This window comes from Coregonus clupeaformis, chromosome 35, assembly GCF_020615455.1.
Source record: "Coregonus clupeaformis isolate EN_2021a chromosome 35, ASM2061545v1, whole genome shotgun sequence".
Classification (NCBI taxonomy): domain Eukaryota; kingdom Metazoa; phylum Chordata; class Actinopteri; order Salmoniformes; family Salmonidae; genus Coregonus; species Coregonus clupeaformis.
Window position 1 is genome coordinate 17808211 of NC_059226.1, and position 16583 is coordinate 17824793.

Genomic DNA, 16583 nt, shown 5'->3' on the forward strand with positions numbered 1-16583 from the left:
GACAGACAGACAGACAGACAGACAGACAGACAGACAGACAGACAGACAGACAGACAGACAGACAGACAGACAGACAGACAGTATAGTAAAGATTGAGAAACGCTGTACTATAGTTGCCTACAGTGGGGAAAAAAAGTATTTAGTCAGCCACCAATTGTGCAAGTTCTCCCACTTAAAAAGATGAGAGAGGCCTGTAATTTTCATCATAGGTACATGTCAACTATGACAGACAAATTGAGAAAAAATAATCCAGAAAATCACATTGTAGGATTTTTAATGAATTTATTTGCAAATTATGGTGGAAAATAAGTATTTGGTCACCTACAAACAAGCAAGATTTCTGGCTCTCACAGACCTGTAACTTCTTCTTTAAGAGGCTCCTCTGTCCTCCACTCGTTACCTGTATTAATGGCACCTGTTTGAACTTGTTATCAGTATAAAAGACACCTGTCCACAACCTCAAACAGTCACACTCCAAACTCCACTATGGCCAAGACCAAAGAGCTGTCAAAGGACACCAGAAACAAAATTGTAGATCTGCACCAGGCTGGGAAGACTGAATCTGCAATAGGTAAGCAGCTTGGTTTGAAGAAATCAACTGTGGGAGCAATTATTAGGAAATGGAAGACCTACAAGACCACTGATAATCTCCCTCGATCTGGGGCTCCACGCAAGATCTCACCCCGTGGGGTCAAAATGATTACAAGAACGGTGAGCAAAAATCCCAGAACCACACGGGGGACCTAGTGAATGACCTGCAGAGAGCTGGGACCAAAGTAACAAAGCCTACCATCAGTAACACACTACGCCGCCAGGGACTCAATCCTGCAGTGCCAGACGTGTCCCCTGTTTAAGCCAGTACATGTCCAGGCCCGTCTGAAGTTTGCTAGAATGCATTTGGATGATCCAGAAGAGGATTGGGGAGAATGTCATATGTCATATGGTCAGATGAAACCAAAATAGAACTTGTCGTGTTTGGAGGACAAAGAATGCTGAGTTGCATCAAAGAACACCATACCTACTGTGAAGAATGGGGTGGAAACATAATGCTTTGGGGCTGTTTTTCTGCAAAGGGACCAGGACGACTGATCCGTGTTAAGGAAAGAATGAATGGGGCCATGTATCATGTGATTTTGAGTGAAAACCTCCTTCCATCAGCAAGGGCATTGAAGATGAAACGTGGCTGGGTCTTTCAGCATGACAATGATCCCAAACACACCGCCCGGCAACGAAGGAGTGGCTTCGTAAGCATTTCAAGGTCTGGAGTGGCCTAGCCAGTCTCCAGATCTCAACCCCATAGAAAATCTTTGGAGGGAGTTGAAAGTCCGTGTTGCCCAGCAACAGCCCCCAAAACATCACTGCTCTAGAGGAGATCTGCATGGAGGAATTGGCCAAAATACCAGCAACAGTGTGTGAAAACCTTGTGAAGACTTACAGAAAACGTTTGACCTGTGTCATTGCCAACAAAGGTATATAACAAAGTATTGAGAAACTTTTGTTATTGACCAAATACTTATTTTCCACCATAATTTGCAAATAAATTCATAAAAATCCTACAATGTGATTTTCTGGATTTTTTTCCTGATTTTGTCTGTCATAGTTGACGTGTACCTATGATGAAAATTACAGGCCTCTCTCATCTTTTTAAGTGGGAGAACTTGCACAATTGGTGGCTGACTAAATACTTTTTTTCCCCACTGTATGTTATTTGTCATTAGCATTACTGCCTGTGTGTATAAGTCACGGGGATGTGGGCTGGTGTGAAATGCCAGTGCTGAATTTGTGTCCCAGTCCGCCCCTGGCTATGCCGAAATGTATAGGCGGACCCAGTCAGTTTTGTCTATAAAATCCACTTGTCGTTCCTCCTCCTCAGTAATTCCTCTCTCCGGGTTTTGTAGCTCGCCTCCTTCTCATCCCACTCACACACACTGTTAGAGCGCGGAATTGACAACCTCTGGCCACTGTAGCTGTTGCGAGGCAGCCTGCTCTTTTCTCAGCTGAAGCTCTCATTGACTCGGGTCTGTGTCCTAATGCAAGGCTGCTGAAGAAGCTCTGAGAATCAGGTGTTTACTTCTCTCTTTGATCCTGACTAACTCAGAACCGACTCATCAACGCGTCATTACAGCAAAGCGCCTAAAGACAAGACTGATAAAAAATAAGTGAACGTTTAATTTCAAGTCTTGTCACTGTCTACTAATACTCTTCACAATGTCTGGCGATGATGCACCTGCTCAGCAGCAAAACGCTGAGGAAACAAAGCAAGAGAATAAACCCAGCGAGGAGCCGAAAGCTGAGTCCAAGCCGGAGTCACCACCAGCCAGTGCCACCGAGGCGGCAGCCACACCGGCGGCGACCGAGAAGGTCCCCGAGGAAGAGCAGTTCACCTACCGCTCCCTGGTACTTTCCGGCTACGGGGGCTATGATAAGGTGAAACTGCAGGTGAAGAAGGGGAAGCCGGCACTCAAGGCCGGAGAAGTCATGGTGCGGGTCAAGGCATGTGGGCTGAACTTTGCCGACCTGCTGGCCCGGCAGGGTCTGTACGACCGGCTGCCGTCCCCGCCTGTCACGCCGGGGATGGAGTGCTCCGGGGAGATCGAGGCTGTGGGAGAAGAGGTGACCGATAGAAAAGTAAGCGCGCCGCATCCTCTCCGCTCTCTCCTCTCCAGCTCTCTCACTTCACCTGCTTCTGAAGCCTGTTTTAGAAATTATTTAGCCTACTCTTATGATTGCCTAGTAAACCATTTGACAATTTCCATGACCAAGAATATGTTGTCGCCTAGTTTTTCCCAAAGAAAGCACATTTGGTTAACTAATTTCTTGAGGTATTTGGGTTTATATCAGGCTGCTGTTTGATTTAGGGCGTGTCAGTCTTTGCTATTGATTTGAGCTGACAATCCCGTCTCATGTGTTCATGTTAGTAATCTATTACCAGCATCACCATCATCATCACCACATTCAACACTAAAAGCCTAGACCAATACATTTGAATTTGACTGTTATCTGATTTCAAAATAAGGCAGGCTATTTGTCCACAGTCACAAAATGACCAGAGAGTTGGAACAATGACAGCCCACAAGAATAATGTAGCCTAATTCCCCTGCTGACTGCGTTGGAGGGGTTTTGCCAGCCTTGTCACTGGTGCGTAAATGGAGAGCATAGCAGCAGAGTACTCACTCAGTCTTCTGAGTGGAAAGTTACAAGCCGAGCAGTGCATTTGTTTTTTTTAATGCTTCCAGGTAAGGATCCAATTGTCTAATTGGCAGTGAGTTCAATGAAGCCAGCGCCCCTCGTCCACTTATAATCAAAATGCGTTGGTTTGCGCGCGGGAGATTGACAGCTCCAAATTGGGAGTCGCGCCAGCGGCTAGACAGCTAACCTGCTGAAAGGGGTTGCACTCTGTACTGTGGATTTGGAGAGATTGCAATGTTATCTCTACGTCAATGGGATAGAAACATCGAGATAATTCAACCTTTTAAAAAACATTCAGCACTTAGCAAGTTAGAGCGCCGTGAGGTAATGGGAGGGAGGGAGGGAGGGGGGTTTAAGGGGAGGAGGTGGAGGAGGAGGATGACGCCACGCCGTAGTGACACCGTTGCCTTTGTTACGGAGAGCGACAGTGGCGCACGCACTAAGTGAAAGGGAAAGGGCGAGGCGCAAGACCATGAGAAGACGAAAATGTAAATGATTACTCGCGCTCTTTGTCAACAGACATGTCTTTGGGAAAGTCACAAATCACCAACCATTCAATCTTGTGATTTTTTTTATCTATTTGAAATTAATATTGTTATATTTTGCATACACCGCCCATTAATCAGCATCTCTTTTAGGGTATACTGAGTATACCAAACATTAGGAACACCTTCCTAATATTGAGCTGCACCCCTTTTTCTCAGAACAGCATCAATTCGTTGGGGCATGGACTCCACAAGGTGTTGAAAGCGTTCCACAGGGATGCTGGTTGACTCCAATGCTTTCCACAGTTATGTCAAGGTGGCTGGATGTGCTTGGGGTGGTGGACCATTTTTGATACACACAGGAAACTGTTGAGCGTGAAAAACCCAGCAGCATTGCAGTTCTTGGCGCCTGGTACATACTACCATACCCCATTCATAGGCACTTAAATCATTTGTCTTGCCTATTCACCCTCCGAATGGCACACATACATACACAATCCATGTCTCAATTGTCTCAAGGCTTACAAATCATTCTTTAACCTGTCTCCTCCCTTTCATCTACACTGATTGAAGTGGATTTAACATGTGACATCAATAAGGGATCATAGCTTTCACCTGGATTCACCTGGTCAGTCTATGTCATGGAAAGAGCAGGTGTTCTTTTATTTTTTGTACACTCAGTGTATTTCCATACTATGAATATTTTGAAATAACTGTATTATTTTGCTTATCTGCTTATCTATCTTATATCTTCACATAAATCCGTTGTCATATAATCAGCATTACTTGTATAATAATAACATCACCTATGCATTGATCATTCCAGGCTACCTCTCCTTGTTTGAATAGTGTGATGAGTCATGTTTGACTGCCAGTTACATTACTGACGGCATGGCAACACCAACCACATCCTTTCAATGGAGCTAATAGCAACATATTGTGCCTAACATCCCTTTAAATGTGTTACATTTTTAATAATATTGCAATTTAGACATATAGTAGCCTAGAGATATTTTTGTTATATTATTTGAACCTGAGACCGAAAACCATCACAGATAAAACTATGAGAAAACCACAATGTTCGCTAAGCACAAAGACTTGATGTATATTCATTGCCATTTTTACAACACCAATCATATGTTCTGATGTTATAACCCTGTTATAAACCTTTATTGCTCTTAAACAATTGATTAACCTTACATTACAAAACTCATTGACATGAAAACAAATTGACCCAGGTGTAGACTAATTAAAATAAGAATACTCTGCAGTTGTGCTGATGTTACATTTGGACCATGTCAGCAAGAGCCATTAAAGCACAAAAGAGAAGGTGCCAGATCAGTCTAAGGCTGTGTCCCAATGGCACCGTATTCCCTATGTAGTGCACTACTTTGGACCAGTGCCCATAGGCCTCTGGGCAAAAGTAGTGCACTATATAGAGAATAGGGTGTCATTTTGGACGCACACTAATAAGAGCAGTGCACCTCTGTCTCAGCAGGGAGTGGTCATGTCCCTGACATCCACTGGACCTGAAGATCCGTAGGGATGAGATGAGCATATAGAAGCATCTATATACCAGAGTTATTAGTTCTGTGTTGGTCTTTGACAGCACAATGGTACTAGACAGCATAATATATGATATGACCCATGTCCTATTAGATACTTCTCTGGCCTCACTGCACTTTGTTAGTCATGCAGATTGGATTAGAAGGTCACACACACACACACACACACTGCAGTCCCAATACTACCCCTACCTTCCCCCAACTCCAACTCCCTAAATTAAGAGCCAATCTTCCTAATGGATAGAGATCTCTGTGTTTTGGCAGGAGGGAGCTCACACGGAATGTGCTGACCTTAGTTGTAGTCACTGTTTTTGGGAAGCTTCTGCTCTCTCTCTCTCTCTCTCTCTCTCTCTCACACTCTCTCACAGACACATGCACACATACACACACACTGTCACTGAGTCTGCAGTGACACAGTGACTGGATGTGGGTTAATACTACAGTGACATCACCCCGAATAACCGCACGAACAGTGCAGGGAAAGGGGAAGAGTGAGTAAGTGACAAAAATAGGGAAATATCCCAAATTACACTCAAGTACCCATGACTGACAATCAACATCAGAACTTTCTTCACTAAATCCTTTCCTTTTTTGAGAGTATAGGCTTTAGCTGAGCTCTGGTAGGATCTGACCCATATGTTCTCAATTATCTCCCTCTGGCCCACATTGTCAGTCTGGTATTTCCTCCGTCCCTCCTACCTCGCTCCGATCCGTCCCTCTTGTCCTCCTTTTCGCTACAGATGGGAAGCACACTCGTAGCATGCGTTTTGCACAGTCTGTCTTGATATTCGGCCATAAACAACGAAGAGAGGAGAAAATCAGACGCCTGGAAACTTGGAGACAAACAGACATCATGTTTCTGAGTTGTCGTTCTTGGTTCCTCTCGGTTCTGTTGAGGTTTTTTGAGTGTGTGCTTTCATCAGTGTTATAACAACTATTATGTTACTGTGAACAGTTGTAGCCTATCAGTAACAGGATTCGCTATTGTAGTACCGTAGTCATGGTAACAGCTTCAATGGTAGAAAGAGCAGGTTGAAAGCACAGATTATTAGGTTCCATCCTTGAACAGGGCGGGGCCGTGATCCTGACACATATAATGCTCCATGTATGACCGTCTCAGTCTCACACAGTTTACACGTTAGCAGACTAAAGGGTTTATAATTGTCCAAAACATGTACGCGTATGCACAGTAGTGTTCTTGTCAAGGCGTCAGTATAATGCAGTAGGCGAAGTCAGGCGCAGGACACAGAGCTAAACAAAAAGGCGTACTTTACTCGTAGGTAAAAGAATGAACAACACTCTCGGGGTGAAAACCTGAGGTAAGGCTAATCGAGACCCCCAGACGTTCCATGAACGCCCTCCAGACCCGAGGTGAACTTGGGACCCCGATCCGACACAATATCCTCAGGTACCCCGTAGTGCCGGAAGACATGTGTAAACAGGGCCTCAGCAGTTTGTAGGGCTGTAGGGAGACCTGGCATAGGAATGAGATGGCAGGCCTTCGAAAACCGATCCACAACGACCAGGATCGCGGTGTTCCCTTTGACGGACCTTCCCCCCTCACAAAATCCACTGATAGGTGGGACCACGGCCGTTGTGGAACGGGTAGGGGTTGTAATTTCCCTCTGGACAGGTGTCTAGGTGCCTTACACTGGGCGCACACCAAGCAGGAGGAAACATAAACTCTCACGTCCTTGGCTAAAGTGGGCCACCAGTACTTCCCACTACGACAGTGCACTGTTCAACCGATGGCAGGATGACCAGAGGAGGGTGACGTGTGAGCCCAATAGATCAATCGATCACGAACCTCGAGCGGCATGTACATCCGACCCACTGGACACTGGGGGGGAGTGGGCTTGGTACGTAACGCCCGCTCGATGTCCGCGTCAACCTCCCACACCATCGGTGCCACCAGACACGACGCCGGGAGTATGGGAGTGGGCTCAATGGACCTCTCCTCTGTGTCATACAGTCGGGACAGGGCATCTGCCTTAGCGTTCTGGGAACCTGGTCTGTGAGAGTAAACACAAAACGAGTGAAGAACATGGCCCACCTTGCCTGACGAGGGTTCAACCTCCTCGCCGCCCGGATGTACTCCAGGTTACGATGGTTAGTCAAAATGAGAAAAGGGTGTTTAGCCCCCTCAAGCCAATGCCTCCACACTTTCAGAGCTTGAACCACAACTAACAGCTCCCGGTCCCCCACATCATAATTGCGCTCCGCCAGACTGAGCTTCTTAGAAAAGACAGCACAGGGGCGGAGTTTTGGTGGCATACCCGAGCGCTGAGAGTACAGCTCCACCTCAACCTGGAATGCCAAGGAAGGATCCGGATGAGCCAGCACTGGAGCCGAAGTAAACAGGTCCTTCAGATGCTCAAAAGCCCTGTCCGCCTCAGCTGACCACTGCAGACGCACCGGTCCTCCCTTTAGCAAGGAGGTAATGGGAGCCGCTACCTGCCCAAAGCCCCGGATAAACCTCCGGTAGTAATTGGCAAAACCCAAGAATCGCTGCACCTCCTTCACAGCGGTTGGAGTCTGCCAATTACGCACGGCCGAAATGCGGTCAATCCATCTCCACACCTGACGCGGACAGGCGGTGTCCTAGGAAGGAGATGGACTCTTGGAAGAACAGACATTTCTCCCCGCCTTCACATACAGGTCATGCTCCAACAGTCTACCAAGCACCTGACGCACCAGGGACACATGCTCGGCCCGTGTAGCGGAGTATATGAGAATGTCATCAATATACACCACTACACCCTGTCCATGCAGGTCCCTGAAAATTTCATCAACAAAAGATTGGAAGACTGAAGGAGCAATCATCAAACCGTATGGCATGACGAGGTACTCATAGTGCCCCGAGGTGATACTAAATGCCGTCTTCCACTCATCTCCCTCCCGGATACGCACCAGGTTGTACGCGCTCCTGAGATCCAATTTAGTGAAGAAGCGCGCCCCGTGCAATGACTCCGTCATACTCGCAATCAGAGGTAATGGATAGCTGTATTTTACAGTGATCTGATTTAGACCACGGTAGTCAATGCACGGGCGTAAGCGACCATCCTTCTTCTTCACAAAAAAGAAACTCGATGACACAGGGGAAGTGGACGGCCGAATGTATCCCTGTCTCAGAGATTCGGTGACATATGTTTCCATAGCCGCCATCTCTTCCTATGACAGAGGATACACGTGACTCCGGGGAAGTGCAGCGCCTACCTGGAGGTTTATCGCACAATCCCCCTGTCGATGGGGTGGTAATTGAGTCACCTTCTTTTTACAGAAGGCGAGAGCCAAATCGGCATATTCAGGCGGAATGTGCATGGTGGGAACCTGGTTTGGACTTTCCACCGTAGTTGCCCCTACGGAAACACCTACACACCTCCCCAAGCACTGACTTGACCATCCCTTGAGAGCCCTCTGTTGCCATGAAATAGTGGGGTCATGAGAAGTTAACCAGGGAAGCCCCAACACCACGGGAAACGCAGGAGAATCAATCAGATATAGACTAATTATTTCCTCATGCCCCTCCTGCGTCTTCATCCAGAGTGGCGCTGTGACCTCCCTAATCAGACCTGACCCTAAAGGGTGACTATCTAGGGCATGGATAGGGAAGGGCACATCGACTGGCACAATAGGAATCCCTAACGTACAGGTAAACTGACGATCAATAAAGTTCCCAGCTGCGCCTGAATCTACTAGCGCCTTATGCTGGGAATGAGAAGAAAACTCGGGAAATACAACATTAATACACATATGTGCAACAGGGAGCTCTGGGTGAGTTGGGGGCCTACTCACCTGAAACGGTTCATCAGTGCGCTGCCTACTGCCTCGACTCCTTGAAGGCCCTCCCCAGCACCGACCAGCAGTGTGTCCTCTGCGGCCACAGTTGGTGCAGGGGACGGCCCCTCTACCGTTCTTCCTCATAGCACCACCTCCAAGCTCCATAGGGGTGCTGGGGGATGGAATGGACGGCCCCTGATCCGGACGTCCGTGGGTAGCCAACAGGTTATCCAGTCGAATCGACATATCCACCAGTTGGTCCAGGTTTAGGTTGGTGTCCCTGCAGGCCAATTCCCGACGAACGTCCTCCCTCAAGCTGCAACGGTAGTGGTCGATGAGGGCCCTCTCATTCCATCCTGCGCTGGCAGCCAGAGTCCGAAAGTCCAGTGCAAATTCCTGCGCGCTCCTCTTCCCCTGTCTGAGGTGGAATAGACGCTCACCCGCCACTCTCCCCTCTGGTGGATGATCGAATACTGCCCTAAAGCGGCGGGTAAACTCTGCATAGCTTACAGTTGCGGCGTCTATTCCCCCCCACTCGGCGTTGGCCCACTCCAGCGCTTTACCGGACAGACAAGAGATGAGGTTGGACACGCTCTCGTATCCCGAGGGAGCCGGGTGGATAGTTGCCAGGTAGAGCTCTACCTGGAGCAGAAAACCCTGACACCCGGCAGCTGTACCGTCATAAGCCCTCGGGAGCGAGAGCCGAATCCCACTGGACCCAGAGAGTGAAGCGATGGACATCGGTGTAGGTGGTGGTGTAATCGGAGGAGGTATAGGGATACCTCCTCTCTCCCATCGCTCCATAGTGTTCACAACTCGTTCCATAGCGGTGCCGAGAGCCTGGATCATGGCCGCTTGTTGTTGGACGCGTTCCTCCATCGATCCGGCTGGCATAGCGGTACCTGCTGACTCCATGTAGATGGTGCGTGTTTCTGTCAAGGCGTCAGTGTAATGCGGTAGGCGAAGTCAGGCGCAGGACACAGAGCTAATCAAAAAGGCGTACTTTACTCGAAGGTAAAAGAATGAACAACAACCTCCACGCAGGGAGGGAACAAACCTGCACACTAACGACAACCGAAACATGAACAAACACACACAACACACAGTGTGAGACAGAGGGTTAAATAGGGAAGACATAACTACATAATGGAAAACAGGTGTGACCAATAAAGACAAAACAAGTCGAACATAGATACATGGATCGGTAGCAGCTAGTACTCCGGTGACGACGAACGCCGAAGCCTGCCCGAGCAAGGAGGAGGGGCAGCCTCGGCTGAATCCGTGACAGTTCTAGAATATTGGACCGTTGGCTTTCATACTTTTGAATTCTCAGCACAGCTCAAGCAATTTCTCCAACTGTCAACACATTCAAATGAATAGAGGAAGCGTGCTGGAGATGCCTTCGTTGGGAATTGTGTCAACACATTCAAATGAATAGAGGAAGCGTGCTGGAGATGCCTTCGTTGGGAATTGTAGGCAAGTGCGCGTTCGGGCTGAGTGTCACCCGTGGTGGTGGTCTCAGAACCGTGTAGCTATGTCACAATGGGACGCCTATAATTTACGCTTAACAATGTTAGAGGACAACACTGCTGACACAACAGTAGGATGAATACATTGTCCTTTGTCCTTTAATCTAATCTAGGCCCCATGAGAACATTAAGGTGCCATATTGAGTTCACAGCTATTCCTCCGGTTGAGACTAGAATCCATGATCTAACCAATTGGGGGCAAAATTTGCTGAGATCGTCAAACCACATAACCTCTGACTTGTAGCCCACATACCCCAAACCTGAATCACTAGTTGATGAAGGCCATTGCTGTACAGCAGCTGACCACAAGGCTCTTTGAGAATCTCCCCCTCATACACTGTGTGGTGACTTCATTGGAGACTGGAGAGTCAAGGGGGGAAAGGACATGAGAGAAGTAGGAAGGGGGTCACACAGTAACAGGTGTTGTGATAGACAAGTCACAAGGAGGACTTTGGCCTAGAGTGTGTTTTAGTGTGTTTGTGTGGGAGTATGTTCTGTGTGTGTGTTGTTCTTCTGTTTGCGTGTGTGCATGTGTGTGCGTTCTTCTGGTGTGTGTGAGTGTGTGTGTGTGTGTGTGTGTGTGTGTGTGTGTGCATGTGTGTGTGTGACGGCCACTCACATGCCTTACATGGGCACACAATACTTGCCGATGTAGTTGAATGTGATGGTTGAGTCATCAGTGTGTTTCCTGTTCGGCTCTAACGCCTCCACCTATTGATCCTACCTGCCACACTGGAGCTCCAATTAACAGACTGAGGGCAATGAGTTTCACTACAGACACAGTGAGATGGAGAGAAGGATTTGCAGAGGGAAATAAAGAGTCAGTGAAGATGAAGACTGATAGAAAAAGGAGTGAAAGAGAGAAAGAGGAAGGACTCAAAACGCATCAGCTTGAGACGGCGATATAAAGAGAAGGAGAGTGAATGAGAGGGAAGAGGGAGATCTCTCTAATTGGAGTGGATAGACAGACAGCGAGGCACATCGCTCCCTCCAGACCATTAGAGAGGCCCGGGCGGGCGGGAGGATGGTGGGGAGGCTGGGGCGGGAGGAGTGGGTTTGTTCCCAGGAGGAGAGAGCTTTTCTTGTGCTCAGCCATGGAGAAGAATTTTGGCAGGGCCGCTGATGAGTGGAGAGCGGCCAGGGGAGAAGATGGGACCCATTGTCCTGTCTCACTGATGAGGAAGAGGGGAAACGGGCAACTCCTCGCACAGGGCCAATGGAGGGAGGAGGAGAGAGGGAGGGAGGGAGATAGAGAAAGGGAGATGGGAGAAGGGACGGAGATGAAAAGAGAGGGGGTAGAGGAGATACTGTACAATACAGATAGAGTGAGACAGAGGGAGATGGCGAGAGAGAGAGACAATCAGAAGAGATACTGAAGGAGTGAGAGGGAGAGACAGTGAGGAAGAGTGACAGGTTGAGGGAAAGGGAGAGGAGTGGAGCGAGGGAAGGAAGGAGTCAGATGGATGTAGAGGTGGGGTGGAGGAGGGAGGAGGAAGAAAACAGGAAGAGGGTTTGAATGCAGTAGTGGGCTCTGTTTCCTGTGTCCCTGGTGTGTTCCTCCCTGATTGGCCAGTCCCTCTGCGGGGGGGGGGCTCTTCCTCCTGGACAGACAGGAGAGGGTCGGAGGTTCCTGCTGCTCTGATAAGTCCGAATGGGGACAAGGCGCCCAAAACGACAAGCAGGGGAGAGGAGGGGAGGGGAGTTGGGGTGATAAAGAGAGAGGTGATTATTATCAGAGAGAGAGGAGTAGCAGTGGAGGCTAATGCCACATCATGTTATGTTGTTGACTGTTGTCACAGTGTGTGGTCAGAGTGAATGTTTTAACCTATAAGATGAACAACAAATGGGAAAATAACAGACCTGACCGCCACTGTCATTTGCATTGTGAAACTTTGCATTGTAAAATTCTGCCCAACACCAAACCACAAAACAACTGATCCCTTGCTTTCCATAAACATATCCACTTGTAACTTGTGAACTAAATGACATTACAGTAGATATACAGTAGTTAGGGTTGCAAAATTCCAGTAACTTTACCCACATTCCCAGGTTTTCCCAAAATCCTGTTTGGAGGATCCAGGATTTCCTGCTTATTCCCTCCTGATTCCGTGAATCTTCCAACCAGGATTCCTGGAAAACCTGGGAATTGTCAGAAATGTACTGGGATTTTGTAACCTTATAGTAAACCATGACTTACCCCCCTTCTGTGATGTCATCACTTCCTGTCCATGCAGGTGGGTGACAAGGTGCTGGTACTGAACCGCTGTGGGCTGTGGCAGGAGGTGGCCGTGGTGCCCGCTACCCACACGTTCCTCATCCCAGAGGGCATGACCTTTGAGGAGGCAGCCGCCCTCCCCGTCAACTACATCACCGCCTACATGATGCTGTTTGACTTTGGCAACCTGAGGCCCAACCAGAGCATCCTCATTCACTCTGCTGCAGGTAGGAACCAATTACCATAGACACTGTGTAGGTAGGAACCAATCACCTGAAAAAGAAAAGGAAAGCCGCACACTCTAGGAGCTCAGATGCAATAATTTAATATCCTAATAACCAACGTTTCGACAGACAAGCTGTCTTCATCAGGGTATAATGACAAACACTGCAGGTCACAAGTTTATATAGTGTCAAAAGACACACGCAGGTGTCTGTAATCATGGCCGGGTGTGGCCTAATAGCATTGGTTAATTCACAGTTAAACAGAACATAGAAAAAACATGGATAGCATACGATCATAGATACAACTTGGCTACATAGGCCCACAAACATTTACAATGAATAGCAAAATCACAATAATCACAAGAATGGCTTCAAATCAAAGTCTACGTTGAGACCGAAGGGAGCAAGGGTCTTTAAATTAAAGATCCAGGCAGCCTCTCGTTTTAACAATAAGTTGTCGAGGTCACCCCCTCTCCTAGGGAGGGTGACGTGTTCGATGCCGATATAACATAGGGACGAAATCGAGTGGTTCGCTTCCAAAAAGTGGGCAGCGACTGGGTATGTCGAGTTTTTGCACCTAATGGTGCTACGATGCTCAGAGATTCGTACTTTTAATTCGCGCTTTGTTTTACCCACATAATGTTTACCACAAGTACAAGTTATAAGATAAATAACTGCCTTAGTGGAGCACGTAATAACACCTTTGATTGGGATCTGTTTCCCTGTTTGGGGGTGTTTAAAGGATCTACATTTGTAAGTGACTCTGGATAAGAGCGTCTGCTAAATGACGTAAATGTAATGTAATGTAAGTGCCAATCACCATCACTGGGATAGGGACAGAACCCATGAATGACCCATAGAATTAGAGTATGTACTATTGTAATTTTAATCCAATGACACACTCATTTCTTAGTATACACCCGCAGGCCAGCAGGGGGGTCTCTGCCATTCAAAGGAACATTCATGCATACATTGTGAATATGAATACATTCATTGGGAAAACACAGTGATAAGTCTTGAATGGTGTATAGGGCTAAAGCCATTGTCCAGTCCAGGTCAAAAAGGAAATGCATCAGTCTGATTGGCTCCTGAGTGGCGCAGTGGTCTAAGGCACTGCATCGCAGTGCTAACTGTGCCACTAGAGATCCTGGTTCGAATCCAGGCTCTGTCGCCGCCGGCCGCGACCGGGAGACTCATGGGCGGCGCACAATTGGCCCAGCGTCGTCCAGGGTAGGGGAGGGAATGGCCGGCAGGGATGTAGCTCAGTTGATAGAGCATGGCGTTTGCAACGCCAGGGTTGTGGGTTCGATTCCCACGGGGGGCCAGTATAAAAAAATATGTATTCACTAACTGTAAGTCGCTCTGGATAAGAGCGTCTGCTAAATGACTAAAATGTAAATGTAATTGGCAATCTGTATTGTTCCATAGCTTGTGTCTATGATTGTGTATTGTAACTATGTGAATTATGAGAAGGAATAGTATTGTAGATACTATGTAAGAGTATTGTAGATACTCCAGTACAGTATTGTAGATACTACTTAATATCCAACCCTGTGTATGTCAGTACCGAGTAGAGCAGAGAAGTGGTGAGAGTTGGGGTTGGAGGAGCACCTGGCTTTGGGGGTCAGAGTGCACTGTGTGGGGGTGGAGGAATAGGGAATGGGGGAGTGAGGGGGTGTAAGCACCTGGGTATGGGTGTGTTGAGGTTTTGAGTGTTTTTGAGCGTAAGAGCGTGAGTGTATCGGTTGTGTGTCAAGGACAAGGCCAGCTGGTCAAAATCGAAGACACTTATTTTTTATTATTCCTGTGTGTACAGTACATGCATGCCTGCGGTGTGCATCTGTGTATGTATGTCAACACCTTGTGGTTGCACTGGGAATCAGAGAGGTATCATGTGCTGTTTGGGTAGAGGTGTAATGCAATTGTTTTTAGGTAAGGGAGCGCAAAAAATATATTTAAATGACGTCATCATTTCCTCAATCAAAGTTTGTACCGACAGATGTAGCCTATTGAATGTCATTGTAGAACAGGCCTATGGATAAAATGCATCCTCCGATTGCAACGTCTGTCTATGCCCACACATATTGTCTCAAGACAATGTTCTATTTTTAATACCCACAAACACCAAGTTAAGCATACCTCATTTCAAAATAGGCTATCAATCGTGAATGATAATTCTTCACGTTTTACCGGTGAAACGTCCAAACTGCATCTGCATCTGTAAAATGCAAAATAATCATTATATGATCTTGTGAGGCATTGATTCAGCTTTGATCTAACCTTACTAAACGAGCACCATTGTGAGAAGCGATAATCTTCTATTTGTAATAATAATAAGTGATGACAAGGACTATTAGGCGTAGACAACATATCTTGATGAGTGTTATTTTAAGTAATTGGAGCACCCTTCCTGGTGCTGAAAGGACAGAGACAGGATTGCGCAATGATGTTAAAGAAGTTGAACTAACTTGTGGTTGTCAAGCTCGTTGAAGGACGGGTCAGACCAAGGCGCAGCGTGAAATGCATACATGTTTATTATTCAAAATAAACACACGAACAAAACAACGTAACGTCAAGTCCTCAGGCTGAACACAATACAAGCCTCTACACGGAACAAGATCCCACAACAACTGACAGCCAACAGGCTACTTAAGTCTGATCCCCAATCAGAGACAACGAGCGACAGCTGCCTCTGATTGGGAATCACACCCGGCCAAACATAGAAACACAAAACCTAGAATGAGAACATAGAAATAACAACATAGAACTCCACACCCTGACTCAACATACTAGAGTCCCATAAGTCAGGGCGTGACAGTACCCCCCCCCCAAAGGTGCGGACTCTGACCGCACAAACCTGACATAACAGGGTAGGGTCCGGGTGGGCATTCCGCCTCGGAGGCGGATCCGGCTCCGGGCGTGACGACCACATTCTCTCAGCCTCCCCGTTGCGCCCCTGGTCTGGTCTGGACCTCGGCGCGCTGCTTCCCCTCTCCTTCCTCCCACGATGTACCAAGCCCTGTCTGGACCCTGGTGTGGGAGACCCTGAACCTGGAGAGGGGCTGACGTCTGGGTCTGGACTAGAGCCGCTGACCGGAGCTAGACTGGGTACCGGTGGAGCGGACTACTCTGGCTCCGGACTGGAGCCGCTGACCGGAGCTGGACTAGGCACCGGTGGAGCGGACTCCTCTGGCTCCGGAGTGGAGCCGCTGACCAGAGCTGGATTGGGCACCGGTGGAGCGGACTGCTCTGGCTCCGGAGTGGAGCAGCTGACCGGAGCTGGACTAGATCCCGGTGGAGCGGACTGCTCTGGCTCCGGAGTGGAGCAGCTGACCGGTGCCGGACCAGGAACACGCACCACTGGTCTGGTGCGAGGAGCAGGCACGGGCCGTACCGGACTGGGAACACGCACCACTGGCCTGGTGCGAGGAACAGGAACGGGCCGGACTGGGAACACGCACCACTAGTCTGGTGCAAGGAGCAGGAACGGGCCGGGCCGGACAGGCGACACGCACCACTGGCTTGGTGCGTGGAGCAGGCACGGGCCGTACCGGACTGGGAACACGCACCACTGGCCTGGTGCGAGGAACAGGAAC

The 16583-nt window shown here is 48.2% G+C and overlaps 1 protein-coding gene across 1 annotated transcript in view; it reads left to right on the forward strand.

The window, feature by feature from the left end:
• The first annotated feature begins 1891 nt into the window (after nt 1-1891).
• The window catches only part of LOC121569610 (synaptic vesicle membrane protein VAT-1 homolog), a 45643-nt gene continuing 30951 nt past the window's right edge, over nt 1892-16583 (forward strand). Inside the window, exons 1-2 of the mRNA XM_041880705.2 lie at nt 1892-2628; nt 12783-12990. Coding sequence (XP_041736639.2) covers nt 2209-2628; nt 12783-12990 — 628 coding nt within the window. The 5' untranslated portion in view covers nt 1892-2208. The remainder of the gene's footprint in view (nt 2629-12782; nt 12991-16583) is intronic.